At 50.5% G+C, this 26,957-nt stretch overlaps 2 protein-coding genes and 2 long non-coding RNA genes across 5 annotated transcripts; 2 read left to right on the top strand and 2 right to left on the bottom strand.

Annotated features, from left to right (window-relative positions):
• The first annotated feature begins 50 nt into the window (after positions 1-50).
• On the top strand, positions 51-16,540 carry ABHD16A (abhydrolase domain containing 16A, phospholipase). Of its 2 annotated transcripts, XM_030315094.1 has the most exons (21): positions 53-444; positions 2,160-2,460; positions 3,449-3,505; positions 4,217-4,283; positions 4,493-4,579; positions 7,621-7,706; positions 9,374-9,447; positions 9,607-9,729; positions 11,867-11,981; positions 12,075-12,176; positions 13,108-13,171; positions 13,588-13,637; positions 13,962-14,085; positions 14,544-14,648; positions 14,880-14,943; positions 15,197-15,253; positions 15,400-15,462; positions 15,610-15,686; positions 15,771-15,869; positions 15,970-16,016; positions 16,209-16,540. In XM_030315094.1, exons 2-21 carry the CDS (start codon positions 2,329-2,331, stop codon positions 16,290-16,292), a joined length of 1,677 nt encoding a protein of 558 aa, XP_030170954.1. In that variant the 5' UTR covers positions 53-444; positions 2,160-2,328; the 3' UTR covers positions 16,293-16,540. The 2 variants fall into 2 exon arrangements, with proteins under 2 accessions (XP_030170955.1, XP_030170954.1); XM_030315095.1 differs by lacking the exons at positions 3,449-3,505; positions 4,217-4,283; positions 4,493-4,579; positions 9,374-9,447 and having other exon boundaries at positions 51-444.
• On the bottom strand, positions 12,410-13,964 carry LOC116738068. Its single transcript, XR_004343615.1, has 2 exons — positions 13,471-13,964; positions 12,410-13,115 (listed from the first exon to the last, which is right to left on the bottom strand). It is a non-coding gene; the product is annotated as an uncharacterized LOC116738068 (long non-coding RNA).
• LOC116738069 lies at positions 16,376-19,635 on the bottom strand. Its single transcript, XR_004343616.1, has 2 exons — positions 18,159-19,635; positions 16,376-17,762 (listed from the first exon to the last, which is right to left on the bottom strand). It is a non-coding gene; the product is annotated as an uncharacterized LOC116738069 (long non-coding RNA).
• A 1,026-nt stretch (positions 19,636-20,661) lies between these two features.
• LY6G5C (lymphocyte antigen 6 family member G5C) lies at positions 20,662-25,394 on the top strand. Its single transcript, XM_030317054.1, has 4 exons — positions 20,662-20,682; positions 20,811-20,922; positions 22,003-22,170; positions 24,966-25,394. The coding sequence occupies exons 1-4, from the start codon at positions 20,662-20,664 to the stop codon at positions 25,127-25,129; spliced, it is 465 nt and encodes a 154-aa protein (XP_030172914.1). The 3' UTR covers positions 25,130-25,394.
• Positions 25,395-26,957: the final 1,563 nt, after the last annotated feature.

Genomic DNA, 26,957 nt, shown 5'->3' with positions numbered 1-26,957 from the left:
CTGGGGAAAAAGTGACCACCACCTTCCAGTCCCAAGGGGTAAAAGACCCAGTCCAATCTGTTCTGAAGATGATCTCCTCACACTTCTGACTCTACATCAGCTGAAGGACACAGATTAGAGACTCTTCATGCTAAAAAGCCTGCACAGAAGGGAGCACAGCTGTTCACCTCCATTCAGTCTGGAAGTACATTCTGTGCTCTCTCCTTCACCCTAAGAGATGCCAACCATAAATGCAGAAGCTGAATCTTCACGTTGGTCTCCACAGAACTCAGTACAAGACTGCACACCCAGCCAATACCCTATAAATAATTTAGAATGATTTTCCGTGTAGCTTATGGCACACCACACATCTCTTCTGAACCCCTGATGAGTATATTACGTTACTATTAAAAGACGAGAATAACAAGCGTTTGCAGAATTCACCAATTCACCTCTCTACCCCAGGTAAGATAGGATTCTCAAAACAGATCTTCATATAGCTCTAAGAGTTTTTTGTTTTTTTTTTTTGTTTTTTTTTTTTGTTTTTTTTTGTAGAGAGAGAGAGAGAGAGCACAAGTGAGTGAGGGGTAGGGAAAGAGAATCACAGACGGGGCAGAGAGAGAGAGAGAGAGAGAGAGAGAGAAAGAAGGAGAAGCAGGGAAGCAGCTTTCCCCCAAAGCAGGGCTTGTGCTTACCTGATGTGGGACTCAAACTCACAAACCACGACATCATGACATCATGACCTGAGCTGAAGTCAGATGCTTAACAACTGAGCCACCCAGGCACCCTAGCTCTAATAGCTCTTAATGTGTTTACTTTTTTTTTTTAATTTTTTTTTTTAAATTTTTTTTCAACGCTTTTATTTATTTTTGGGACAGAGAGAGACAGAGCATGAACGGGGGAGGGGCAGAGAGAGAGGGAGACACAGAATCGGAAACAGGCTCCAGGCTCTGAGCCATCAGCCCAGAGCCCGATGCGGGGCTCGAACTCACGGACCGTGAGATCGTGACCTGGCTGAAGTCGGACGCTTAAACCGACTGCGCCACCCAGGCGCCCCTTAATGTGTTTACTTTTAAAAGTTATTTACTTTTAAAGTAGTATATATGGCATATATATTTTTATATTTTTATTTTTTACTGAGAGAAGAGAGAGAGCACGTGAACAGGGGAGGGATGGGGGGGTGTGTGGGGGGGTTACAGAGAATCAGAAGCTGGCTCTGCACTGACAGCAGCGAGTCCGATGTGGGGCTCGAACTTGTGAACTGTGAGGTCATGACCTGAGCCAAAGTTGTACGGTCAACTGACTGAGCCACCCAGGAGCCACTTTAATGTTTTTTTTATTTTAATTCCAGTTGGTTGACATACAGTGTTATAATAGTTTCAGGTGTACAATATACTGATTCAACATTTCCATGCATCACAGGGTACTCATCCCAACAAGTGCATGCCTTAATCCCCATCACCTATTTAATCCATGTCCCCCCTGCCCCCGGTATTACCTGGATGCTGATTACATCGATATACTCAAATGGTGCACTTTTATGTATATATGCTTACTGCAATAAAAAGCTAAAGAATTTACATATAATGTAGGTGTAACGTACAAAGAAAAGACAAACCTGTCTATTTAATAACAGTATTACTATTTCAAAGATCCTCTATGCTGTGTTACACTATTCCAAATTTGCTCTTTATCTTGCACTTACTTGACCATTAAATTTTCTTTTTGAAACGGGCTGTCAGGTTGTATGTAATCTATGGCTTTCTTTTTTCCAGTCAGTACTACGGTTTTGAGGTTCATCCACGCTTAAGAACGATAATGTATCCTTTATTTTTTAAACCAGTATTTCACACACGTTAACAATACTGAGTCCTCCTATCCATATCCATGACTGCGACGTAGCTCTCCACTTATTCAAGCCTTCAGTTTACCTCTTTCAAAAACTTCTGTAATTCTTTTCATAAAATCTTGCATTTCTTTGATTTGATGTATTCCTAGACACCTTTTCTTTTCCGTTGCTCTGGTCAAGTGCTCCTAATCCTGCCTCTCGTTCCCACTTCGCTCGAGAGTCTGCCAATATTAAGGGACAGAAATAAGTGACTGGACTACACCCGATAAGGTTGTAACTCTCCGCGTTCCGAACGCCTCCAACTAATTTCTGACCATCGCTCTACCCGTAGGTCCAATTGCCCGAAGCCCGTCTCAGGCAGCGCGGAAAATGTCTCCGCTCGGCACGAGGCGGAGCCGGTACGTGCTGACGTCAAGGGCACGCAATACCTTAGAGGCCGGGGAAGGGCGGGGCCAGCAGGGGGACCTGCTGCTGGGAGAGCAGCGGCCCGAGCGGGGGCCATGGCGAAGCTGCTGAGCTGCGTCCTAGGCCCCCGGCTCTACAAAATCTACCGGGAAAGGGACTCGGAAAGGGCCCCGTCTGGCGTCCCCGAGACTCCAACTTCAGTCACTACCCCCCCTTCCAGCTCCTGGGTGAGTCGAGTTCTCCCCTGGTCAAAAACATGGTACGGCCCAAACCCCTTTGCGGCCTTTGCTCCCCAGAAGCGCCCATTATTGGAAATCGGGGGAGCCTGGTTGTCAAGCCAGTTGTCTGCGAAGTGCTCTTTGTGCTTCCTGGGTTAAAGTCACGCCTGCGGACTGGCTGCCTCCTTTATCGCGGTTTGCCACCGCTTTCTCATTCCGACTACCACTCCTTGCTTTTTCCTCTCGCGGCCCCCCACCCTGTCTGTCGTGGTTCGTGCTGGTCCCATTTGACTCTACGTCCTGGAAGAGACCCTGCGCGGATTCGAGAGCTGGATGATTTTGCCGTCAAACTCTCGATTTCTTCCTGCTAGGTGCCTTCCCTGGTTCTGTTTTATATTCCCTTTACCCTGGCCTTGAATTTCAACATGACTTGAATATGTCACGGACCTGCTGCCCCCCACCCAACCGCCCAACCTACTTTGGAGACCCCAGGGTCCTTGCATTCGTGAAAGCTGAGGGTGGTGGTAGGCTGTGCCCCTACACGGTCTCCACCTTTTTATTGGTAGTCTCAGATTATGTTTACTGTCCTCTACAAACCGTCCACCCTCAGCCACATTCTCTTCTTTAATCACCCCACTGTTATTTCTGTTCTTTCCCTCTTAAAGTTGTCATGGTGCCTTTCCTTTCTGCTGCTCTAACCCCTCTCCCCATATGCACATGCCCACAACCCATCTGAAACTGGGAGCAGAAATCATCCAGTGATGTTTTCACTTTTGCTCCCAAGTCCAGCCCGGTATGTTCTCACGGTCTGGGATAGGAAATGAGGTTTGGAGTGGGGGTGGGGGGTGGGAAGAGGGGCTTCTGTGGGAGACAGGGATGTCCCAGGAGGGATAGCTTTGAAGGCTAGAACCAGAGGACACGAATCAGGGCTTTCAAAAGAGAAGGGGAAGGACTTGTCAATGGACACGGCCCTTGACACAGCCATCTGCTTTGGCAGGATACGTACTATCAACCCCGTGCCCTGGAGAAGCATGCGGACAGCATCCTGGCACTGGTACGTCTGCCCTGCCATCTGGGACTACTGCATCTTTTCCGACCCACTTGCCCTCCCGAATTTTCTCCCCCGCAGCTTGGGAGAAGGCAGTGCCCCCGGGGGTGGGGGATGTTCTGGGCTCTGCAAGAGACTTCAACACACACACGGATGTGCTGTCAAGTGCACATACTTGGCAGTCCCCTTTGGTGTGTGCATTTTTTTTCTCTGGGGCAGCCTGAGCCCTGAGGAAACTGTGCTTACTTTTGGGACCATCTGCAGGTGCTGAGTCCTGTGGTCCCCAGTGACCTGTCCTCCCTGGCAACTAACCTCTTTGGCTGCAAAGACAGCTGTTTTCTCTGGCAGGGTTCCTATGGTGACGTTTGTGCATCTCTTGGGGACCAGGCCAGGTGCTGTCCTGAGTGGGCCGAGTGAAAAGGCTTGATTAACTTGAGTATCTTTCTACTGGCCTTTCAATGTGATGAAATTATGTCTGGAGATGAGAGGAAGAAAACAGAACCCGTACCTAATTTTCCCAGCCTCTGTTATGCTCTGATACGTTGCCTTTTAACAAATATTAAGCACCTACTGTGTCATGCACAGAATAGGTACTTGATATGATCTCCCTCAGGTTATCCACTTTGCTCAGAGGTTAGGCCTGGAAATGGCAGACCTGTGTGTGTGTGTGTGTGTGTGTGTGTGTATTGATTGCTTGTCCCCATCTCTCTGCTGCAGGCTTCAGTCTTCTGGTCCATCTCTTATTACTCCTCTCCCTTCGCCTTCTTCTACTTATACAGGAAAGGTCAGTGTGGTTTCAAAGGTGGTGGGCAGGTTGTTGGCAGCTGAGCTGACCCCCCCTAAAGAGGAGAGGGGACCTGAGAGGATGGCTTGGCTTCCCTCTTCCATCAGGCATCTTCTTCCTCAGAGGGCATGGCTGTCCCAAAGAGAGGGTACGGGGTGGGGGTTGGGGCAGTGGGGAGAGCTTCTCATGTGATGCCTCTCCCCTCCCAGGTTACTTGAGCTTGTCCAAAGTGGTGCCGTTTTCTCACTATGCGGGGACACTGCTGCTACTCCTGGCAGGAGTGGCCTGCCTCCGAGGTAGGTTGAGAGGGAGCCTGGTTTGGATCTGTCCCTCACTGGGTAAATATTTATGAAGTCACTTCTGCAAATACAGTTTTGTGTTGGGCCCTGAGGGGGAATAATTGGGAATGTTGAAGGCATGATCTTTTTCTTAAAGGGCCTGGTTGTAAGTATGAAAAGCTAATTGGCAGAACACTTTGCTATTATCTAGAAGAGATGCATATATTCTACAATAATTCCACATATGTCCGTATATATGTTTGTAATAATCCGAAACTGGAAACAAGTCCATGGCCACAAATAGTAGGATGGCAGGGAGTCTAGTTCTAGGGCAGAACACAATACAGCAATGCAAATGAACAAATTGAAGCTACACTCAGCAACACAGATGAGTCTCACAATTGTAATGTTGAATGCAAGAAGAAGACTACCAAGGGGCGCCTAGGTGGCTGACTCGGTTAAACGTCCGACGTTGGCTCAGGTCATGATCTTGCGGTCCATGAGTTCGAACCCTGCGTCGGCTCTACACTGACAGCTTAGAGCCTGGAGCCTGTTTCAGATTCTGTGTCTCCCTCTCTCTCTGACCCTAGCCCATTCATGCTCTGTCTCTCTCTCTCTGTCAAAAATAAATAAACATTAAAAAAATTTTTTTTTTAATTTTTTTTTTCAACGTTTATTTATTTTTGGGACAGAGAGAGACAGAGCATGAACGGGGGAGGGGCAGAGAGAGAGGGAGACACAGAATCCGAAACAGGCTCCAGGCTCTGAGCTGTCAGCCCAGAGCCTGACGCGGGGCTCGAACTCACGGACCGCGAGATCGTGACCTGGCTGAAGTCGGACGCTTAACCGACTGCGCCACCCAGGCGCCCCAAAAAAATTTTTTTTAAAAGAAGACTAACAAATGATGTATGCAGTGTGTTTCTACTTATGTAAAGTTCAAGAGGGACGCATACAGAAGTGGCAAAACACAGGCATGCTTATCTTGAAAGTCAGGAGAGTGATTACCTGGGAGAGGGAGGGAACAGGATGGGGAGGGCTCCTGGAGGGACGTGACTTTGTTCTCTTCCTTGACTTGGGTGATGGTCACAGGAATGTTTGCTTCGTATTTTTTAAACTGGATATATATTGGACACACGTATGTTATATCTCACAACTTAAAAATGAAGAGAGTCCAAATCATTGCCCCTCGGCCGATGCACGTGAAGAAAACTGGGTGAGGGGATGCTTGGAGAGAGGTGGTAGACTAGGAGCTGCATGGCTGCAGTCATATCCAGCCTGGGGCGGGGACCTTCTGCCTGCGGTGTCCTGCCTCCTGATCTCCATTGGGGTGGGCTCCCTCATCAGAGAGGCGTTCCCTGACCACCTCACCTAAAAGTAGCTCCCAGTCCTGGGTTTTGTCTTATTTTTAAATTTTACATATTTATTTAAGTTTTTTTTTTTTTTTTTGAGAGGGAGAGAGAGAGAATGAGTGGGAGAGGGGCAGAGAGAGGGAGACCAAGGATCTTGAAGTGCGCTCTGTGCTGACAGCAGAGAGCCTGATGTGGGGCTCGAACTCAAGAACTATGAGATCATGAGTTGGATGCCTAACCAACTGAGCCACCCAGGCAGCCCAAATTTTATTTATTCTTAATTTGGGTACATAAATTAAATATAGAGAAGTCCAGAGAACAAAGTGTCATGAACTGAAATGCTTATATTCTGTCATGTAGCTTCACATACTTTTTGTCAATAAAGTTCTGAAGCATTGCATTCAGAGTTGGCATTCCTGTTGGAATCTTCCCCACTTCTGTGTTCCTCTTTCCCCAGAGGTAACCATTGTCACTTGGTGTGGTTTCTTTCCTGGTCCACATTTTTATCCTTTTATGAAAGATATACCTCATTTGATCAAATCTAAGCTGTTAGGAATTGTAAAATACATTCCAATTTCAGTTTTCAAATGTGAAAAACTATGCATTTTAGAATCTATGAAATATGGTAAGCATAAACCATATATAGCCATTCATTTGTGCATTTTGCCTTTTTGACACAAATGGCATCACATTATACAAATCATTCTGCACCTTCCTTCATTCTTAATATTGTCTGGGGTCTCTACCCACCCTTGATAATAATAGCATTCTAGTTGGTTCTGGTTTTCTTTTCTTTATGGCACTTAATCCTCTCTGAAATGTTCTTGTTTACTTGCTTATTGTCTTTCTCCAGCCCCACCCCACCCCCAGCCAAAGTGCTAGCTCTCTGGGCTGGGACCTGTGTGTCTTGTTTCCTGCTATCTCCCATGTCAGGACAGTGCCTGGCACATGACACCTGTCGGGTCAACGGAAGCAGGAGAAGTCAGGGTTTGAGACTCCTTGGCAGTGAAGGGAGAGCAGATGTGATCACCAAAGGGCCAGGTGAAGAGAGGAATGAGTGCAGTGTTGAGGATGGCTCTTATTTCAGAGAGGGAAGTAGAATGGAGGCAGGGGAGGAGCGGTCCAGGATTCAGAAGGTGGCAAAGATGGACCCAGGAAGCAGAGAAGGAGTCTCAGGGGACAGGAATAGTGTAGAGAGGCATAGTTGCAAGAGAGTGGGGATGGAGGAAGGAGACTTCGGATTCAGTGAGGAAGTGATTACGGGGCAAGAGCAGGAGCCATGAGGCCAGATGGCAGGGAGTTAGACTATACAGAAAAGAGATGGAAAGCAAGCAGTGAAGAAGGGTGGCAGGGAAAAAAAGACTCAGTGTTCACAAGGATGAACAGTAAGGTTGCATGACGGTGTGTTGCATGCAACAGTAAGGTTGCATGACTAGCAAAGTGAACATTCTGGAACGTTGAGGGTTGCCAGCCTATAAAGAAACAAACTGAAGAAGCTGGGTAGCAGAACACTGAAGCCAGTTGCTAGATATGGAGGAAGGGGGTCAGCTCAACTCTCCTATTTCCCCAGACCCTGGGCCACCTGTTCCTTTCCCTCCCACTTCCCTTTCCAGGGCCTTCTCCATGCCCATCTCCAATCCTCTTCCTGAAACTTACTCAGCTTGCTCTTCCCAGTTTTCCTAACACTGTCTCCTATCCTCTCTCTACCAGGCATCGGCCGCTGGACCAACCCCCAGTACCGGCAGTTCATCACCATCTTGGAAGCAACACATAGGAACCACTCTGCAGAAAACAAGGTAAGGGGTCCCAGGAAAGGTGCCAGACAGGTGCCCTGGCAGCAGCTTTCTCAGCTGCCTCTCCAGAGCACTGGGCACCAGCTTCTGCCAGGGCGAGGAGTTGTGTTGCCACCCATGGCAGTAGGTTTTTGCTTGCACATTGCTGTAGCCCTTCTCCCCTGTGCAAGTGAACTGTCCACCCAGAGAATTTTCCTCCCTACCACTTCTAATGGGATGTTCCACTAGAACAATCCTCCACCCTTCTCCCCTCCATCTGTAAGAATTGTCTAGATGTGGAAATATTCCACATCTTAGATGGGGGTCTTCTCTCTGTCACAGCAGCTCGGTTCTGTAAGTGTTGTTTATTTTGGCTGTGTGCATTGAACACCATGCTAGTTTTGTTCAGGGATGGGTCAAGATGGACAGGTGTGTCCACTGTTGTGCCCAGAAGCACAGCGTGGTGCCAGGAGGGAGAAAAGCCAGGGCATAGTGTCCTTGGAGTTGTGCCAGCCCAGCTGGTGCTGGAGTGTGATTATCTTTGAGAAGGGGCTTTGGGGCCCTATAAAGCTCTTCCCTGTTAGGGATTCCTGGGATCAAAGAGCTGTGACCCTACCATCATCGTGTTACTGGTTGTTCCACGCTGCCGTTTACAGAGCTACGTAATGAAGCTCTACCACGCCGCTGTCTGAGGCATTTTGCGTACGCCCTTCCCAATCCTCACAATAGCCACACGAGGTGGCATTATTATACCTCTGAGGACACAGGAAAAAAGAGGTTAAGTGACAAGCAGAGTCACAGAGCAAAGGAAGGGGCTGGGTCTGGATTTGAGGCCTGGTCTGAGCAAAGCCTGCTTGAAATTTGCTTTTCTTCCATTTTGTTTTGTTTTGCCATTTACATTTTTGTACAGTGTTTCTGTTGTTCTTCCTTAGTCAAGTTATTTTTGAAAATGTCAAAAAAATTTCCTGTGACAGAAAATAAAAAGAGCTCTCAAAATAGAGCACTGGGAGCTCTCAGGGTGAGGGAGGGGGTACAGCAGAGAGTCAGACACAGCTCCCGCCACCCTCAGAGAGCACGTGGACAGACTTCGTGGGGTGACTGGAGGCATCGATAGCCTGGCTGGCATCACCAGCACATGGCTGCCGAAGGTGAGAGAAGGGAGGTGGCTGTGAGGATGGAGCAGAGAGGGCTTCGTTCAGGAGGTGATTCCAGTGCAAAGGAACCACTCACTGTAGACATTACTTTCCCTTGTTCCCTCTCACCCAACCTTAGGACAGTCATTTTGATCCTCTAGGGCAACATCATGTAAAGGACCCGGTGGGGGAAAGGGGTATGACCAGCCAACAGACCCCGCCCCCACTTCCTCCCTCAAAAGCACCAGCACCTCCAGCCACCCCTTCTTGGGGTGGGTCAGTTTTATATTTTGGAAAAGCAAAGAGTGTTGAGTAGTTCTTCTGGAAGCAGACAGGCCAGTTTTGATACCTGATAGGGTATCCTCTCTTGCCTGATTTTTCTGGCTGTGACAGAGCTTACCCTCTATGAACTAGGAGTGTGTTGACCTCGACTTGTCTCCCTGTGATGTGTGGGGGCCAGTCCTGTGGATGAGGGTGCCAAGGGTGGGTAGGTGGGCCTACCCCAATTTCTTAGTTTCCCTTTTCCTCCCCTCCTCTTTCTCTCCCTGCCCACCACAGAGGCAGCTCGCCAACTACAACTTTGACTTCAAGAGCTGGCCAGTGGACTTCCACTGGGAAGAGCCCAGCAGCCGGTGAGGCCCCAGTTCTTTCACTCCATCCTGCTCTGTCCTGTCCCACACCTCCATCCCCATCTTGGGCCCCAGGGCCTCCTTTCCAGTGCCATCTCCTCATTCCTGGACCTCAGCTTGCTGCTTCTGACTCCAACCTCCCCTACATCTTTCCATCCTCAGGAAGGAGTCTCGAGGGGGCCCTTCCCGCCAGGGTGTGGCCCTGCTTCGCCCAGAGCCCCTGCATCGGGGGACAGCAGACACTCTCCTCAACCGGGTCAAGAAGCTGCCTTGTCAGATCACCAGGTGAGAAGCAGCAGGGAAGAGAGGCCATCTGGGGTGGAGGGGACATCGGGTGAGGACTCCAGGACTGGGTGCTATGGATAAAATAGCGGCCATTTATTGGGCCTAGTGCTATGTATTTTGTATTATTTGTGATGGTTTTTAATCTACATTTATATGTGAAGAAAAGAGGCTCAGGGAGGTGTAGTCTCACAGATGGTGAATGAAGGGTTGGGATATTAATAATTCTTTCTGACACAAAAGCTCTTTTATTTTATTATTATTATTTTTAATTAATTAATTTACTTGTTTATAAATGTTTATTTATTTTTGAGAGAGAGAGCTGGGGAGGGGCAGAGAGAGGAAAAGACAGAGGTCCCACAGTGGGCTCAGTGCTTACAGCAGAGAGCCCAGTGTGGGGCTCGAACCCGCGAATGGCAAGATCATGACCTGAGCCAAAGACAGACGCTTAACTGACTGAGACACCCAGGTGCTGCTAAAATTTATTTAAGTAAGCTCTACACCCAACATGGGCCTTGAACTCACGACCCCAAGAGCAAGAGCCACATGCTTTACCGACTAAGCCAGCCAGACACCCCACAAAAGCCCTTCTAACGAGGCTGAGAGAGAACAATGAGGTTGAGAGTGTGGTGGAGACACATAGCCTTAGCTGGAGTGGCATCTGGTGACAGCTGTGCCCCTGACCTGGCCTCTTTACTCCTAGATTCTTCTGCCTTAAGCAAGCTACAATTTCTGCATCCATGAATAACGCACTTTATAGGATTGGTATATTAAGTAGAGTAACATATTCAGAAGGGTTACTACTTTGCCTGGGTACTTGACAGCAAAGCCCAAGTTGTGGCTACTGATGATGTCAGAAGTGACAACAGTAAGCCTTCCTCCCTTACAGTAGAGCAGATGCTGTGGTAATTTTCTATTGTTGGGGGCTGGGAGGCAGTTCCAAGATACCAAGGAAAGGGATGGATTTAGTGATCAGTGTTGCCTGTGTGACGATTGGTCAGAGGGACAAACCAAATTTGCAGTTTTGAGGGGATGCTGGACAGGGTGGTACATACCTGTTTTTTTCTGGGGACAAATCCTATTTCAGGATTAACTGGAAATGGTTAATTGTCTTTTTCAGATACCTACCACAGCTTATCTGTCTAGATTAGTGCATTTGTTCAGTAAATATTTATTAAGCCCCTCTTTGTCAGGCTCTAGCCACCTGCTACGTGGCAGAATAGGGCATATTGCAGAACAGAACAGTCAGGTCTCTGCCCTGGTGGAGTCTGCAGTCTAGTGTGGTGTATTTCAAACTACCGTCCATTCATGAATCTTGAAACCGAGTGAATTACAGCTGTCATTTTTTAAAGTATTATAGGGGGCCTTTAAATAAGTTGCATTTATACATTAACAGAATCATAGTTAATAATAACTTTGCTTTGGGGTCCGTGTGTGGCTCAGTTGGCTGAGTATCTGACTCTTGATTTCGGCTCAGGTCATGATCTCACAGTCGTGAGATCAAGCCCCGTGTCAGGCTCCACGCTGAGTGTGGAGCCTGCTTGCGATTCTCTCTCTCCCTGTCTCTCTCTCTCTCTCTCTCTCTCTCTCTGCCTCTCTCTCTCTCTCCCCCACCTGTGCACACACTCTCTCTAAATAAATAAATAAACATTTACAAATTAAAAAGAATAGGGGCGCCTGGGTGGCTCAGTCGGTTAAGCGGCCAACTTCGGCTCAGGTCATGATCTCGCAGTCTGTGAGTTCCAGCCCCGCATTAGGCTCTGTCCTGACAGCTCCCGGCCTGGAGCCTGCTTCCAATTCTGTATCTCCCTCTCTCTTAATTAATAAGAATTACTTATCGCATATAGAAAATATTATCTCCTAAAATTTTCAATATTCTAAATATAGATGTGTGTACCGGGCCACAATATAAAATGTGCATATTATAAAAGTTGTAGTAAAAAAAATTTTGAAGAACACCAGCCTGGTACATATATTACTTCATTATGTCCTGAAAGAAGAGAACAAAGCTGTAAAGGTCAAGAAACAAAACTATAAAGGTCAGGGGTGAAGCAGGCCCCAGAGTCTCTGAGTGCTAGGGCTAGGATGATCCCTGGGTCCTACTGAGGTCAAGGGTTCGTTAACCCCATGTTCCCCACAGCTACTTGGTGGCGCACACTCTGGGGCGCCGGATGCTATATCCAGGCTCAGTGTACCTGCTCCAGAAGGCCCTCATGCCCATGCTGCTGCAGGGCCAGGCCCGGCTGGTGGAAGAGGTGAGGCCCCCTGCCCCCACCCCACCCCCGATGGTCCTTCTCCCCCTACCAGGGATGTGACCTCCTGCCCCTCACAACATCTCCCCCACTCAGTGCAACGGGCGCCGGGCAAAGCTGCTGGCCTGCGATGGCAACGAGATTGACACCATGTTTGTGGACCGGCGGGGGACAGCTGAGCCTCAGGGACAGAAGCTGGTGAGAGGGAGCAGGGAGCCCAGGCCAAAAGTGGTGCGGGGAGAGCAGTGGAGGTTCTGGGGACCTCAGTTCTACAGCAGCCCTAAGAAGTACATCTGGGGATAATCCCATCTCCCACCCCACCCTCAAGACATGTTGGTGTAGGAAAACCCTACCACAGGGAAATAGATGAAGTAGGAGTTGACATTCAAGGACCAAAAAGTAATCTTGTAATAGTCACCACTTAGACAGCATTTATCACATAGAAGGCATATATTTAATCCTCAAAACAACCCTGCAGAAGAGGTACTATTTTTAGGAGAGCCCATTTTACAGATGATGAAACTGAGCCTGGGATAATTTTCCCAGACCACACAGTAAGTGAGAGAGCTGGGATTTGAACCCAGGTAGCCTGGCCTCCAGTATATCCTGCCTCCATGAGGGAGCCATGGAAAGAGCACTGAGTCAGCAGTCCAGGGAGCTGACTCCTGGTTCCGGCACTGCCCAGCTGCTATGAGAATCCATGCAAGCTCCACCATCTCTGAGTTTGGGCTCGGGGCCCCATGAAATTAAAGTTTATCTGACTCTAAGTCTGAGGCCCAGAGATGGAAAGTGATTGGCATGCCACACAAAAGAAACAGTCATGAAAAAAATAGACCCAAAAACTAGACAGGAAAAAAATATCCATAACCCCATTTCTGAGAGCTGTCCTCCGGTGGTCTTCCAAGGAAAACGACACTGCTGAGTGGTCGAGCAGTTCGTCTTCCTCAGTTTGCTAAGCTTTTGCATCCACTCTGCCTCTCATGCACCTTGTAAAATTAGAAGTTTCTATTCCCGTTGAAGACAACAGGCCCTTTCCTCTTCCCTGTAAAGCTCCCACGTCCTGCCACACAGGGGATTTTCAGTCCCAGCTTGGCTCCTTCCCAGCCCTTCTTCCTGCTTCCTTCCGTAGGTGATCTGCTGTGAGGGGAACGCGGGCTTCTATGAGGTGGGCTGCATTTCTACACCTCTGGAAGGTAGGCCCAGGGCACAATACTCATCTCTGCCCTTTGGAATGGAATGTCCCCACCTTCCCACACCAGTATAACTTCCCTGGGCCAGATCACCTTGTCTGAGTGAGGTTTGAAATTCTCACATTTGGGGGGAAAGTTTACTCCCCATTCGCTTTGCCAACCTTACATTCCCTCCCTTTGGGCTGTGTCCCTAACATTATGGCCTTCATTCTGTCCCCATGACATAATCACATCTCTCCCTTCTACTGCCTCAGAACCTCTGGTGTCATCTCCCCATTCTGAGAAAGCTTGGAGTTACTCACCTCTAAATTTGGGGTTGTTTAGAGCTCCCATATTGTGTTGGCCTTTCCCCCGGGGCTGGAGGTGGGGGAGGTGTGGGCCACAAGGTCATAGCCCCTCCTCCTCCTCCTGTGTTGCAGCTGGATATTCTGTCCTGGGCTGGAATCATCCAGGCTTTGCTGGAAGCACGGTGAGACACTCTCTGAAATCCCTTTCTTTTCCTGAATTTATGGTTATGGTCTGTCTCCCTCTGGTCAGCCACTGGAATTAGGAAAAGGGGTGTATATTTCTCTGGTGGCTCTCACTCATCTGTCACCTGGGTGCCAAGGGCAGGGAACCATGACGCCACCCCACAGTGAGAAGTGGCATTTCTGGAGAGTGCGGGCCCTCTCGCCACCCTTCTCTTCTGCACCCTCTGTCTCTTGGAGGGTAGCTCTGTGCTGGAAGCGTGCAAGTGGCCCATGAACCAGCCTCTGGTGCTAACCCACTCCTGCGTTTGCCCTTCTTCCTGCAGGGGGTGCCATTTCCTCAGAATGAGGCCAATGCCATGGATGTGGTGGTCCAGTTTGCCATCCACCGCCTGGGCTTCCAGCCCCAGGACATCATCATCTATGCCTGGTCCATCGGTGGCTTCACTGGTACCAGCCTACCCCCCTCCCCGGGCAAATTATGCCACCCCCACCCCCCTCAAAGAGCAGTAGGGAAATGCCCTGAGAGCCCAGCAGTGGGGTAGAGGCTTAAGGGAGGAGAGGATGGAGGAGGGATATCTGCGTGTGTCTGGAAGATGGTATCCTATTTGTATACGTTCGCATTTCCTTCTACCTTATGCCCATTACGAAAAGAAGCAGACCAGGGTCCTGGAGGGGGGAGATCAGGGAAGTGAAGTTTTCCTCTGCACGTGGTCTTCGATGCACTTTGATATTCTCTCTCCGTCTCCTCCATACAGTGCCCTGGCCAAGTGAAGTGAGGGGTTAAGGGGCACCTGGGGCTAACCTAGTAGAGATGATGGTGTCAGCCTGTAGGGTCAATGGGACAAAGGTGGGGTGGTGGGCAGGAGCCCCTTGGTCCTCACCTTTCTTCCTTGTTCTGGTACCAGCCACATGGGCAGCCATGTCCTACCCAGACATTAGTGCTGTGATCCTGGATGCCTCCTTTGATGACTTGGTGCCCTTGGCCTTGAAGGTTATGCCAGATAGCTGGAGTGAGTGCAGCTCCCAGGCCTGCCTTTCCAGGGAAGGGGTGGGCTGGAACTGGGAACTATTCTAACTGGAGATGGTTCCTTTTTATGTAGGTGGGGAGTGGGTCACCCAACGGGATAAAAAGCAGGAGGGCTCCCCTGTCTGGGGCCTTAGTTTTCTTTGTGAACAGTGGGGAACTATATGTTGTGCAAGGGCTTTGTCTCTGCCATCCCGTCACTCTGATCCCACTCTAGGGGGCCTTGTGACCAGGACCGTGAGGCAGCATCTCAATCTGAACAATGCAGAACAGCTGTGCAGGTGAGGGCAGGCCAGTAACCGGCGTGTAACTCCCTTCCCCACTTCCCCACTGTACAGGCTTTGCTGGGTATTGAAGCAGATCTCCCAGTAAGGCCAGAATGTGGGCCATGACTGTTCTTAAATATTTTCTCACCCCTGAGTGAAGGGTTAGCCTGTGGGGCCCTGCTATAGTAGGGGGTTAGGCTGCAGCCAGTGCAAGGGTGGGGTGGCCACTTGTCCCCTCTCCCTCTGAGCACCACACTGTCCTCTGAAGGTACCAGGGCCCTGTGTTGCTGATCCGCAGAACCAAGGATGAGATCATCACCACCACGTGAGTGCCTGGGAGCCTCTGCCCTCCTAGATCCCAGATGTAGCTAGGAAGTTGCCCTTCCCACCTCTGCCCACCAGAAACCTAGGTATCCAGACCCTTCCTCCCCAACCTCCAGCCCCTCCAGTGTACACTGTTCTCACCCCCAGGGTTCCTGAGGACATCATGTCCAACCGAGGCAATGACCTCCTGCTGAAGCTCCTACAGTATCGGTAAGCGGGAGTGTGTGTGCGTGCCTGCACGTGTGTGTGCATGTGTTTACTGACACTGGCGTGGCAAGGGAGGGAGGGAAGAGGGTTTAGGGATGAGGAGTGAAGAGAATTGGGTCCTGACCTCTCGTCCTGTTGCTCCCTCTGTAGGTATCCCCGTGTAATGGCAGAGGAGGGTCTTCGAGTGGTGAGGCAGTGGCTGGAAGCCTCCTCACAGCTGGAGGAAGGTGCAGGGGGATGCGGTGAGGCCTTTGGGTGGGGGCCTGGCCAGGCCAGGTCACTGACAAGCCCTCCTTTCTCTCCCTGAGCAGCCTCGATTTATAGCCGTTGGGAGGTGGAGGAGGACTGGTGCCTGTCCGTCCTCCGCTCCTACCAGGCAGAGCACGGGCCTGACTTCCCCTGGAGTGTGGGTAAGGACGTCCTGTGGCAGGAGGGGGTGTTGGGAAGAAGCCAGGAAGGGGGATGAATACCCAGATGTATGGCTCATGTGTGAGCGGCTCTTCTCCACAGGGGAGGACATGAGTGCAGACGGAAGGCGGCAGCTGGCCTTGTTTCTGGTGAGCTGAGGGGTGGCGGGCAGGAAGGGGGTGCCGGGATGGCCAGGGGGCTTGGAGACAGGGGATACCATGTAAGCATTGGAAGTGGCAGCTTGTAGGGTGTGGGAGGTGGTTTCAGAGGCTGTGGAGGTGTTTGAGGGTGCTGTATACTGCAGTGCTCTGCACCCCACCTGTCCTGCCCTCTTCCTTCAGGCTCAGAAGTATCTGCACAACTTCGAGGCCACGCACTGCACCCCGCTCCCGGCCCCGAACTTCCAGATGCCCTGGCGCCTCTAGGGACCACAGTGGGACTCGTTCTGAAAGAGTGGGATAGGAGGAGACATGAGGAAGGCTCTTCTTATTTGTGATTCTCTGTGTTCACATTGCTATTTATAGTTTGTGGAAAGTGGGGGGCTGTCCCCCTTTTCACTGCCCTATTGCACGTTTCCCCTCATCCATCTGGCAGTACCTAACCTTCCCCAACATATACCCCGCATTCAGTGAATGGATGATTCCTAATAATTAATAAAAAGGTATTTTTTCTACAGGCTGGCTAATTGTGTGACTTTCCAAGTGTCCAGGAGCTTGGGGCCAGTAGTGGTGACAGCTGAAGCTGCAAAGAGCCGGGCTTTGGGGAACCTGACTCCAGCCGGCCAACTTAACCCTCCCCATCCCTGCTGTTCTCCCAGGCCTCCAGCCCCCAACCTGAGCTATCCTCATGCAGTGGGTCCCCAAGCCTCCCCACTGGCTAGTGTGTCTAGTAGTATCACACGTGCAGCCTCCCTAGCCTGCGCCCCAGTCCTTCCTGCATAACCCTGCAGCCACTGTAGGAGCTCACGGTTGCCCCCTCTTTGCTAAGAGCTCCAGAGCTTTCACTTACAAAGTGTTTTCTAGTACCTGATTTCCCCTACTTGGCTCTTCTACAGATTTCCAGCTCCAACCTTCATGGCTTCACCTTAAGTATCACCAGTTTTCCTTACTCAGCTCTTGCTGTTCCAAGGGGGAGTGAGGAACAGCCCACTCCCCATGTCTTCTGCGGCAAACCCTACACACCTCTTCACCGTGCCTTTGTCGCTTTCACGCATCTGTTGCAGTTCAGTGACAGGGCCTGCCAGGGACTGAGGCTTCCCAGAGCCACACTTCACCTTTCTGGACGCTATTAGAAGAAAATCCCTAAGGTGAACCCAAGGAAATTGGCTTCCTGTAACTTCTGTCCTATTTCCAATCCTCAGACTTCATGGAACAGAATGAGTTTTCCTCCCACCTGTCAGTTTGTTGCCTGGCCACCTTCTTCTTGGGAAACCTCTTTTAGCTGAAACGCTCCCAGGGTTACCCTCCTTGGCCCTCTGTTTTGAACAAGCTCAACGTGGGCAAGCAACAATGTTCTGATATCCTAGATAGCTTCTGGCTAATATCAGTGTCTCCTGGAACCCCAGGGCATGAAGCTCCTCCTCAGTCTCTGGGCAGAGGCTGTCTGCCCTCACCAGCTCACCAGCTCCTTCAGTGGGGGCATACTGAGTCTCCACTGGAAGGGTGATCTGAGACTTGTCAGGTGATATACCTGATAATTGGGGTCAAAAGAGAAGAGGTGGCCACAGCTCCAGAATGCTCCACCTTTAGCAAACACTGGAGAGTTGATACTGGCACTCTGTTCCTCTGTCCCATCCCAGGGGGCAAACAGGGTGGGGAGTGTGGAGCATGAAGCTGTAGATCCAGCTGGATGGTTCTGAACTTCACCTTCCAAGATCCACCAGGACAGTTAGCCTCCTGGAAAACAAGTCTGTTCAGTTAAGGTAACAACCTCCTTGAATGCAAATAGGGGGCACTTAGCCCCACCTCCCACACCCTGGAGACAAAGGACTCCCCCTTCCTGGCCAAGGCCACTAGGGACTCTGTTGACTGACCTCTACCATCACCTCCCCCTGCCCCTTCTTCCTGCATAAAGAACAGTGGATGCCATGAAGAGCCCTCAGATAACTGAAGTGGGTGGGGAGAGGGGAGGCTTAACATTTGAATTCTGGACCACCAAACCTCAGGGGCCTCAGTCTACCTCCTTAGATTACTCCCCACGTGATAAAGCTCACATCAGCTCTTTGTTTTTAGAACCACCACCACACACCACCCCCTGCCCCCGGTTGGACCAGCTCCCTGTCCACTCCTCACCCTATATAGCAGGGTTCCAACAGTCCCAGGAGAAGAACAGCCGAGATGCAGACCCCACATCTGCTGGAACTCTGGACCTTGCCTTACTGGGCACCAGGCAAGGTCTGGACGCCCAGGCGCCCCCGAGGAGCTGGGTACACGGGGAGAGAGGATGGAGGCTGGGGCAAAGAAGGATTAACACCTGGGCAGGAAACCTGGGAAGGAGAGGTGGGCCCTGGGCTGGGCCCGGGCTCGCCCTGCGCTGCTTTCAGTGTGAGTTGCGGGAGTAGGCTCAGGGCTTGGTGATTGGGCTGAGGATTTGCTCGACTCCCCCGAGAGGGTCAGGTGTTTCCCTCCCAGCTGTCACAAGTGAGTGAGGGCCAGGTACTTATCCGTTCATTCATCCATCCAACAAGCCATCCCAACTCCCTCAGGAACCAAGTCTTTTTTTTTTTTTTTTTTTCTTTCATTCATTTATATGCGGGTTAAAGATCGCTGCTGTCTAGTTCCACTCCAGACCGCCTGGTCTAGCTGCTCAGCGAACAGAACTTGGCTCCCCGCCCCCTTGTTTGCCCCGCCCATAGCCCTGACTGTAGCATTCTCTCCTCAGGCCCCACCTCCTTTGTTTCGTCACTCGGCTGCTTACCCCCACCGGTATCCCGCGTCCCCAAGGCACTCCGCACAGAAACTGTCCTCGGCTGCTATCACCATGGCGACTACAGCAGCGCCCCGCCTCTTCACCCCTGGAAAGCCTCCACCAAGCCCATCACCGCGGCAACGAACTCACCAGGCTCAGCAGGCGCACTGGCCGCGCCCAGCCGTTTAGACTGAGGAGTAGCAAAATGAAACTGGGACTGGATTAATGGCCCTGAGGCCACGCCCCTTCCGTGGAACCACTCTCCTAGCTCGCACCGAACCCAGCCTCGAAATACCGCCCCTATCTTCCCTCCGGCTATCCGCAGGCCGGGTTCAGAGGACGCTGTGAAATTCCCTTCTAACTCCTTTCTGCCCCGTTCGCTTCAAGAGGAGCCTCCGCTCTCTGATTCTGTCTACCACTCTGTCGTTCATTCAGCAGACATTTATACAGGTGCCAGGCGCTCCTCCCCAAATCTTCATTACTCCGACTTTTCAATAATACAATTGTCTGATTTCATTTATCCCAAGGCTCTTGGGCACGCAGTGGCGTGCGTTTTCCTTTCGTATTCTTTCTTTCCTGTCCGTCTTTCTTGGCTCAAATCTGAGTCCATTTCTTCCCATCTTCCCCATCAGCGCCCCGAGGCCAAATGATTCTCGGATGGTCTGGGACTGTAAGCAGGGAGCCCTCCCTCAGGGCCGCACCCCAAACCTCCAGACCAGAAACTGGAGCAGGTGGTTCGTCCTGCACGCCGAGCTCTTCCTACAGCACCCCCGACCCTTAAAGGGAAAACCCTGAGTCTCTCAGAGACCCTGACCTGGCGAGGTGCGTGCTGAGCTGGTCGCTTGAAGGAGCTCAGCGGGCGAACCCCCCAGGAAAAGCGGCCCCCAGCAAAGGACGTGGGCGGGGCTCCTGGGACGCCCACCTCCGCTCTTTGGTTGTGGCGTTAGCCTCCGGCCCGGTGGGTTGGTGGTGCCACAGCGCCTCCTTCCGGGGAAGCCGCGTGGTGCTCTGGGCGTCTGTTAGGGGCGGAAGGCTAGGTCTGACGCCAGGCATGTTTTCCCAGGTTTCATTGCCAGCCATCCCCCCCCGCCCCCACCCCCGGCAGAGAACTGAGCGTGGCCAGAGGGCCGCCCCCGCTTCCTCCTGGGAGCCCTGAAGTGCAGTCAGGCTCGGAGAGCGAGAGCCCGGCGCCGGAGCCTTGTGGGCGCCGGAGCCTTGTGGGCGCCGGAGATCAGAGTTACTGACCTGCAGCGGAGCTTAGGCGGGGTGGGGTAAAAGGGGGCGTAAGGAAAGGTGCTGGCTAGTTACCTGGAACCCACAGGGGCCACTGGGCTGAATAGGTCAGTCGGGACTCAGGTGTCCTCGCTTCTAGATTTCTGACAGTTCCACGTTGTTCCCATCTTGAAAAATGGTACCACCAATCACCTCCTTGGGCAAGCCTATCCCCCACTTTTCCTCTTTCCATATTCAGTCTAACTGCAAATCTGTCCAGTCTTCCTTCTAAATAAATGTCAGATTCATTCGTCTTTTCCTTGCCTCTCTTCTGCCAGACCAGGCCGCCATCTTGTGACGGGACTCAGGAATAGCTTCCTAACTGGTTTCCCGGCCTCGGCAATCTTTTACAAACAGAACTCTGATCTTGTTGCTCCTTTGGTCAGTGCTCAGGACTGCCCAGGTGCTCCCGGGAAGTACTCATCCTTCCCCCTCCATCCCCCCATCATTGTTTGTTGTCTCCCCCACTAGACAGCTCTGTGGGGGCAGGGATTTTGTGTAATGTTGTATCCCCAACACCTGATACAGTGATTCAGTAAACTTCTGTAGAATAAATATGAAAAAAAAAGTTTCCCTCTCATTCCCCTTTTGTCTGGGTCCTGTCCCCAAGCCAGGATGTTAGGTCTTAGAGTGGCCGTGGGTGAGGACACTCTGTTTCTCTGGCTGTTCTGGGACTGATTTCCACCCCAAATGGGTGTTGCCTCTCTCTTTCCTCTTGGCCAACTTCTCTTTCACCAATATAAGCCCCAACTGGAGGCTAGTAGGCAGCAGGTCCTGCAGGTAGCAGGAGTATGGAGACCATGGGCCTTCATAGCACCTCCCAAGCCCTGTACATGGTCCTTTTAATAGTGCTGGTCGTGAGGAGCTTGGTGTTTGGTAAGTGGCTCTAAGGGGTCAGAAGGGTCTCCTGGTCTGCTGGATAGAGAGACCCACAGATACCAGGTGTCTGGGCACATCTGCCCAGGATGCTCAGGTAAAACCAAGCAGAGGGAAAGATGGGATGGATGGACTTGGTGAGATAATGCCTAGGGACTGGTAATGGACTGCTGTTCACTCTGAGGGAGATCTCTAGTTATTACCCCAGGGCTGTCTCAACAGCAGTGACCTGAATGCAGATACTGAAAGGACTCCATTTAAATCTGGGGCAGTACAGAATAGGGAGGATTCCGAGAACATGCTAGATAACAGAACTGGGATCCACCCAGTAGAACAAGGCTGAATCTAGCCTGATAACCTCCTCAACATGGCTGCAAAACACCGTCTATATAGAAACAGGATTCAAAGTGTTTGTTCAGTATCTGCCTCCCACTAAGTGTTCTGCTGGGTCTGGGGACTCACTGACATGTGATCTGGGCCTGGAACAAGAGGAAGAGGGAGCATATATACACGTAGGTGGGGAAGGCTTTGGTGGACAAAGTTTAATATGGGTCTTTCCAGTGATTAGACCACCAAATAATGTGATGGGGGGGCCACTCGAAGTCTCCTGTCCACACAAAGCATAGATTCCTCTTGTCCTGTGGTGATGCACTCTTGTTTTCACTGAACATTACAGATTAAGAAAGCATATTCAAAAGGGGGTCCATAGGGGTGGGGAGACTGTGAAACCAAGTCCCAGAAGAAGAACTGTCCTCACAGAACTGCCCAGGCTGGAATTAACTGCCTCTGCTTAGTCTTTGAACTTAGGAGCTTGCCAAGTGCTGGGCACGTGGTAGTACCTCAAAATACATGTTGAATGAGTAAATGAATTCCTTAATGAGTTCCTTATTTCAGGAGGTATAAGAGCAGAGAATGGAGGTTTTAAAACTGACGAAAGCCTCTGATAGAGGATTAAGCCAGATGGTTTTAAAGAACGGGTGATTTCATGGTTTTCTGAGACGGGAAGCTGGGGAGGGAAGAATGGGCTTGACCAGCCTGGAAATTAGGTGGGGTTGGAGTCAGTGTTGCTCTGTGTTCTAGGTAATTTTGATCCTGTCAATCCGGAAGCCCCTCATCCAGCTCAGTTCTCCAAATATCTGCGCTGCTATCGATGCCTCTTGGAGACCAAGGAGTTGGGATGCCTTCTGGGATTTGACATCTGCCTTGCCCCTCCTGGCAGCAGCTGCATGACTCTGCTCATAAAGAACAGTGAGCTGCTTGTCCTTGGCCCAACCCATTCCTGAGCTGCATCTCTCAGCTGTACCCCACAGTCTGGTTCCTACAACCCCTACCTAGATAGTGCTCGTCATGCTCTCTCCTTCCTCACCTTCAGAGCCATTCTCTGTCTCCACTTCCACCCCTCCTGTTCCCTCATGGGGCTGGCTGGTGTCCACGTTTCTTTTTTTTAATGTTTTTATTTATTTTTGAGACAGAGAGACAGAGCAGGGCAGGAGAGGGGCAGAGAGAGAGGGAGACACAAAATCCGAAGCAGGTTCCAGGCTCTGAGCTGTCCGCACAGAGCCCGACTCGGGGCTCAAACTCACGGACCGTGAGATCATGACCTGAGCTGAAGTCAGACGCCCAACCGACTGAGCCACCCAGGCGCCCCATGGCGTATGCGTTTCTTACAGCACCCGGCCTTGTGGGGGAGGCTTGTGATCACTAGATCCCCCCGCTTCTCCTCAGGCTGCCTTCTCTCTGTCTGTTCAGGGAGACCCCTAATGGTTCACGTTCACCAAAATTTAGGCATTAGCTGTCTTCCCACTTCACTCTCCCCAGAGGATTTGCTCTGCTTCCTTATGAATGTGAATGTTAGCCCAAATTGTCATGTGAAATTGCCCTCTGGACAGCTCCACCTCAGTTTCAACTTCCTGAAACTGCAGTCCCTGTTTCTCATGCCTGCTCTTCCACACGATCCCTCACTCCCCGCCCTCCACCCCTGCTTTTTTTAGTGGGCTCAAGGCCCAACATGGGGCTTGAACTCACAACCCCTAGATCAAGGAGTCCTATGCTCTACTGACTGAGCAGCTGGGGGCCCCTCCTCCGCTCTTTTTAACAAACACAGAACACATTATGTGCCAGCACTGTTCTAAGCACTTACCACCCTCTCAGACAGGTTTTTTATTATTGTTATCCCCATTTTACCGATGAGGAAACAGACGCCCAGAAAGGTCAAAATCTTGCCCAACTCTCCTAGAAGCTGAACCACAATTTGTGGTGATTCTGGAGATGGTGCTCTTAACAACCACTGCATAAACTTGCCTTCAAATTAAAATTCAAGTCCTTTTATTATGCTTTTGGTTCAATATCAGAGTACTCAACCGCATCAAAGAGAAGTCTCCCTCCCACTCCTGGCACAAGCCACCCAGCTCTCATGCACAAACAACACAAAACTAATCTTCCTATTCTCTTTTTTTTCCTAAAGATTTTTTTTCATTTTTAAGTAATCCCTACACCAAACGTGGGGCTCGAACTTACAACCCTGAGATCAAGAGTCACATGCTCTACTGACTGAGCGAGCCAGATGTCCCACATCTTTCCACATTCTTGATATCCTTTCTGTGATCTTTTGTGTACATCTCACTCTATGCAAATATGTTGTTTCACCTCTTTTTCTTTCCTCCATAAACAGTAGCATACCACTGTAAACACTGGTGTGCACTTGCTTTTTATACATTTTTATTAATTAAAAACTTTAAAAAATGTTTATTTGGAGGGGGGGCGGAGAGAGAGACAGAGAGAGAGAGAGAATCTGAAGCAGGTTCCAGGCTCTGAGCTGTCAGCACAGAGCCCAATGCAGGGCTTGAACTCACAAACCACGAGATCATGGCCGGAGCTGGAGTCAGATGCTTAACTGACTGAGCCACCCAGGTGCCTCTATCTATCTATCTATCTATCTATCTATCATCTATTTATTTTTGAGAGAGAGAGGTAGAGACAGAGGGAGTGAGGGAGGAAGACGGTGGGGGGGGGGGGAGAGAGAGGGAGAGAGAGAGAGAGAGAGAGAGAGAGAGGGAGAGAGAATCCTAAGTAGGCCCCATGCTCAGCACAGAGACCAACGTGGGCCTCAATCCCATGACCCCAGGATCACGATCTGAGCCAAAATCAAGCGTCAGATGCTCAACTGACTCAGCCACCCTGGCACCCTGCACTTGGTTTTTTAAAATGAACAGTCATGGGAATTTTAAGTTTCCATATCAGTTTGTAAACAGCTTCCCGGTTCTTCTGACCTGCTGCATGGTTCTCCATGGCACGGGCATAGCAGAGTTTGACAATCTCATTATTGGCGGATCTGTAGGTTGCTTCTAATTTTTTCCTCTCTCAAGCAGGGCAGGAATGAATGTCCCTGTGAACACATTTTTTCCCCCTCTAATATATATATAATAGCAAGAGATACCATCTTCTCTTTTGTTCCATAAAATGATGACAAACACCTTTTCTTTGCAATCTGACCTCCAATACATCTCCCAACTTTTTTTTATATGGTCCCAGCTGAAGTGCTGGTTCTCCCCCAGCAAGACCCAACTCAGCCCCCTCCAACCATCACTGTATTTTTTAAAAATTTTAATATTTATTTATTTTTGAGAGAGAGAGACAGAGAGAGCACAAGTGGGAGAGGGGCAGAGAGAGGGAGATACAGAATCTGAAACAGGCTCCAGGCTCTGAGCTGTCAGCACAGCGCCAGATGCGGGGCTTGAACTCACGAACTGTGAGACCATGGCCTGAGCCAAAGTCAGATGCTTAACCAACTGAGCCACCCAGGTGCCCCGCATCACTTTATTTTGAATGGCTCTTTCCCACCAACCTTCCACGGGATCCATAGCTTGTGACTCCCTGGCATTCCTGCCCCTGTCCAGTTCCAGGAATCTTGGCATTTGGGGGGGTCAGGGAAGGGTGTGGGATCAGTGATGGTAAGTCCATGTGGAGGGAGGGGATGGAAGAGTCTGGGATTGTGCCTGGGACCTGAGATGTCTGTATCACTGGTTGCTGCCATCCTTCCCCAGGCAGTGGTTCTGACATCATGGTGAGTGACTGCCGCCACAAGGAGCAGATGTGTGATTGTTCGTATACCCGCTCTTCTCCAGTGTTTGGCTTCTGGATATTTTCTCGATGCTGCTTCCTGGAGTTCTGCAATAACCCTCAGAACAGAGTGTTCTATATTCCTTAGAACTTCCGCAGAGACTTTTAGAATAAAATACTGCTAGTTGCCATCCATCTTCCTGATTTCCATCTGGGTGGCAGAGCCAGAACAACTTCTAGTCCCTTTTACCGGCCCTATTGGCCTCCTAGTTGACACCCAACACCCCTCTTCCCACTCAGCCCCTCCCCCGGGTCCCCTCTCCAGAATTCTCTGAGTTTTCCCTTCAAGTCCTCCCGGTTTGATGGCTTTACTCTTCTCTCCTCCCATCTCTCAGCTGCTTCTTGGCCTTGCTTTGCCCCTTCTCCCACCATGGGCCTCTCTAGCCTCAAGTCCCCAGGTGTTCCTCGCAAATAAATTGGTGTACAAACTGTAGAGCTCGTCTCTCTCTTCTGGTAGTGGTGGAGGCTGAGGAAAGCTGAGGTCCCACCTGACTGCCCCACCTCGGGGCTCCCAGCTCTGTTGAACTCTGCTTCTGCCCGACCTCCATGTCTTGGATTCAGCTCTAGGCACAAAAGGTGAAGAACTGGAAGCCTTTCTGTGGCGAAGGGCAAAAGGGCAGTGGGCACCCTTGGCAGTGCTATGTGGGGCCTGGGTTGGGGGAGGTCCACGGTGTGGGAGGTGAGGGCTGGCGGGAGTGCTGGCGGGAGTGGAGCTATGAGGCCTGGGACCAGGCCCAGGGAGAGGGTGGGGGGAAGCACCCTGTGGAAGAGCCGCTAGATCTAGTGGAGCCCTGGCCGGAACACAGGCTCAGCTTCCCTCTTCAAGGACCATGTGGGAAGTTACTGCCGAATCTTGGGCCTTGGGTTCCTCAGCCGCTGAGACCATCGTCTAGTTCGACTTGCTAGAGCTGTATAAACCTAGACTTCTACACTGAAGTCAGAGATGATGGGGGGAAAGTGGGCCCAGACAGGGGGGCACACTGAAGGTTTGTACTTATTTTTGTATACCTCCCCCCCACACACACTGCTCTCTTACCTACCAATTAATATTGGGGTTTCCTGCCAGAGCATAGGCTATTTAAAGGGCCAGGGATCTCTGCTAACATATGTGCAAAATGTTGTGTAAGAGTATATGCTGCATGATGCCCTTTGTACCAAGCACACAGACAAAATTCCTCTAAGCAGCTACAACTCAGGACAGCGGCTACCCAAGTTAGAAGTGCCTGGGAGGGTGCACGAAGGTTGCTTTGGGTGCTGATATAGGCCTTTATAGTGACTTGAGGACTGGTAATCTGGGTGTGAAGTTTAGAAAAACCCACATTATGGTATGTGTAAGCTTTGGTATGTTTTGGCAGAGGCTTAAAAAATAGGCCAGGGGTGTCTACCATGGCTCGGTAGAGCATGTGACTCTTGAACTCGGGGTAGTGAGTCAAGCCCCACAATGGGGATAGAGATTACTTTAAAAAGTAGTGGGGCACCTAGGTGGCTCAGTTGGTTGTGTCTGACTCTTGGTTTTGGCTCAGGTCATGATCTTGTGGTGTGAGTTTGAGCCCTGCCATTGGGCTCTGTGCTGCCAGCACAGAGCCTGCTTGGGATTCTCTCTCTCTCAAAATGAATAAAAGTTTTATTTTATTTTTTAAGTTTATGGATTTGAGAGGTGAGGGGAGAGAATGAGTGGGGGAGGGGCAGAGAGAGACACAGAGAATCCCAAGCAGGCTCCATGCTGTCAGCAGAGCCGACGTGGGGCTCAATCTCACGAACTGTGAGATCATGACCTGGGCCGAAACCAAGAGTCGGATGTTTAACCAACTGAGTCATCCAGGCGCCAGTATAAACAAACATTATTTTTTAAGTAGTAGTAATACATACATACATAAATGCTACAATCTGTAGGTACCTTTGTCCCATGTGTCTGT

The sequence above is a fragment of the Lynx canadensis genome, chromosome B2 (assembly GCF_007474595.2).
Source record: "Lynx canadensis isolate LIC74 chromosome B2, mLynCan4.pri.v2, whole genome shotgun sequence".
NCBI lineage: Eukaryota > Metazoa > Chordata > Mammalia > Carnivora > Felidae > Lynx > Lynx canadensis.
This window is presented reverse-complemented; position numbering and strand designations above follow the sequence as displayed.

Bases quoted from the DNA above. Each gene is read 5' to 3' on its own strand.
- ABHD16A (XM_030315094.1), top strand. From the start codon at position 2,329: ATGGCGAAGCTGCTGAGCTGCGTCCTAGGCCCCCGGCTCTACAAAATC. The intron at 3,506-4,216 runs GTACGTCTGCCC...TCTCTGCTGCAG, and splicing joins CGGACAGCATCCTGGCACTG to GCTTCAGTCTTCTGGTCCAT. The intron at 15,463-15,609 runs GTAAGCGGGAGT...CTCCCTCTGTAG, and splicing joins CTGAAGCTCCTACAGTATCG to GTATCCCCGTGTAATGGCAG.
- LY6G5C (XM_030317054.1), top strand. From the start codon at position 20,662: ATGTTAGGTCTTAGAGTGGCC. The intron at 20,683-20,810 runs GTGGGTGAGGAC...GGAGGCTAGTAG, and splicing joins TGTTAGGTCTTAGAGTGGCC to GCAGCAGGTCCTGCAGGTAG. The intron at 20,923-22,002 runs GTAAGTGGCTCT...TCTGTGTTCTAG, and splicing joins CGTGAGGAGCTTGGTGTTTG to GTAATTTTGATCCTGTCAAT.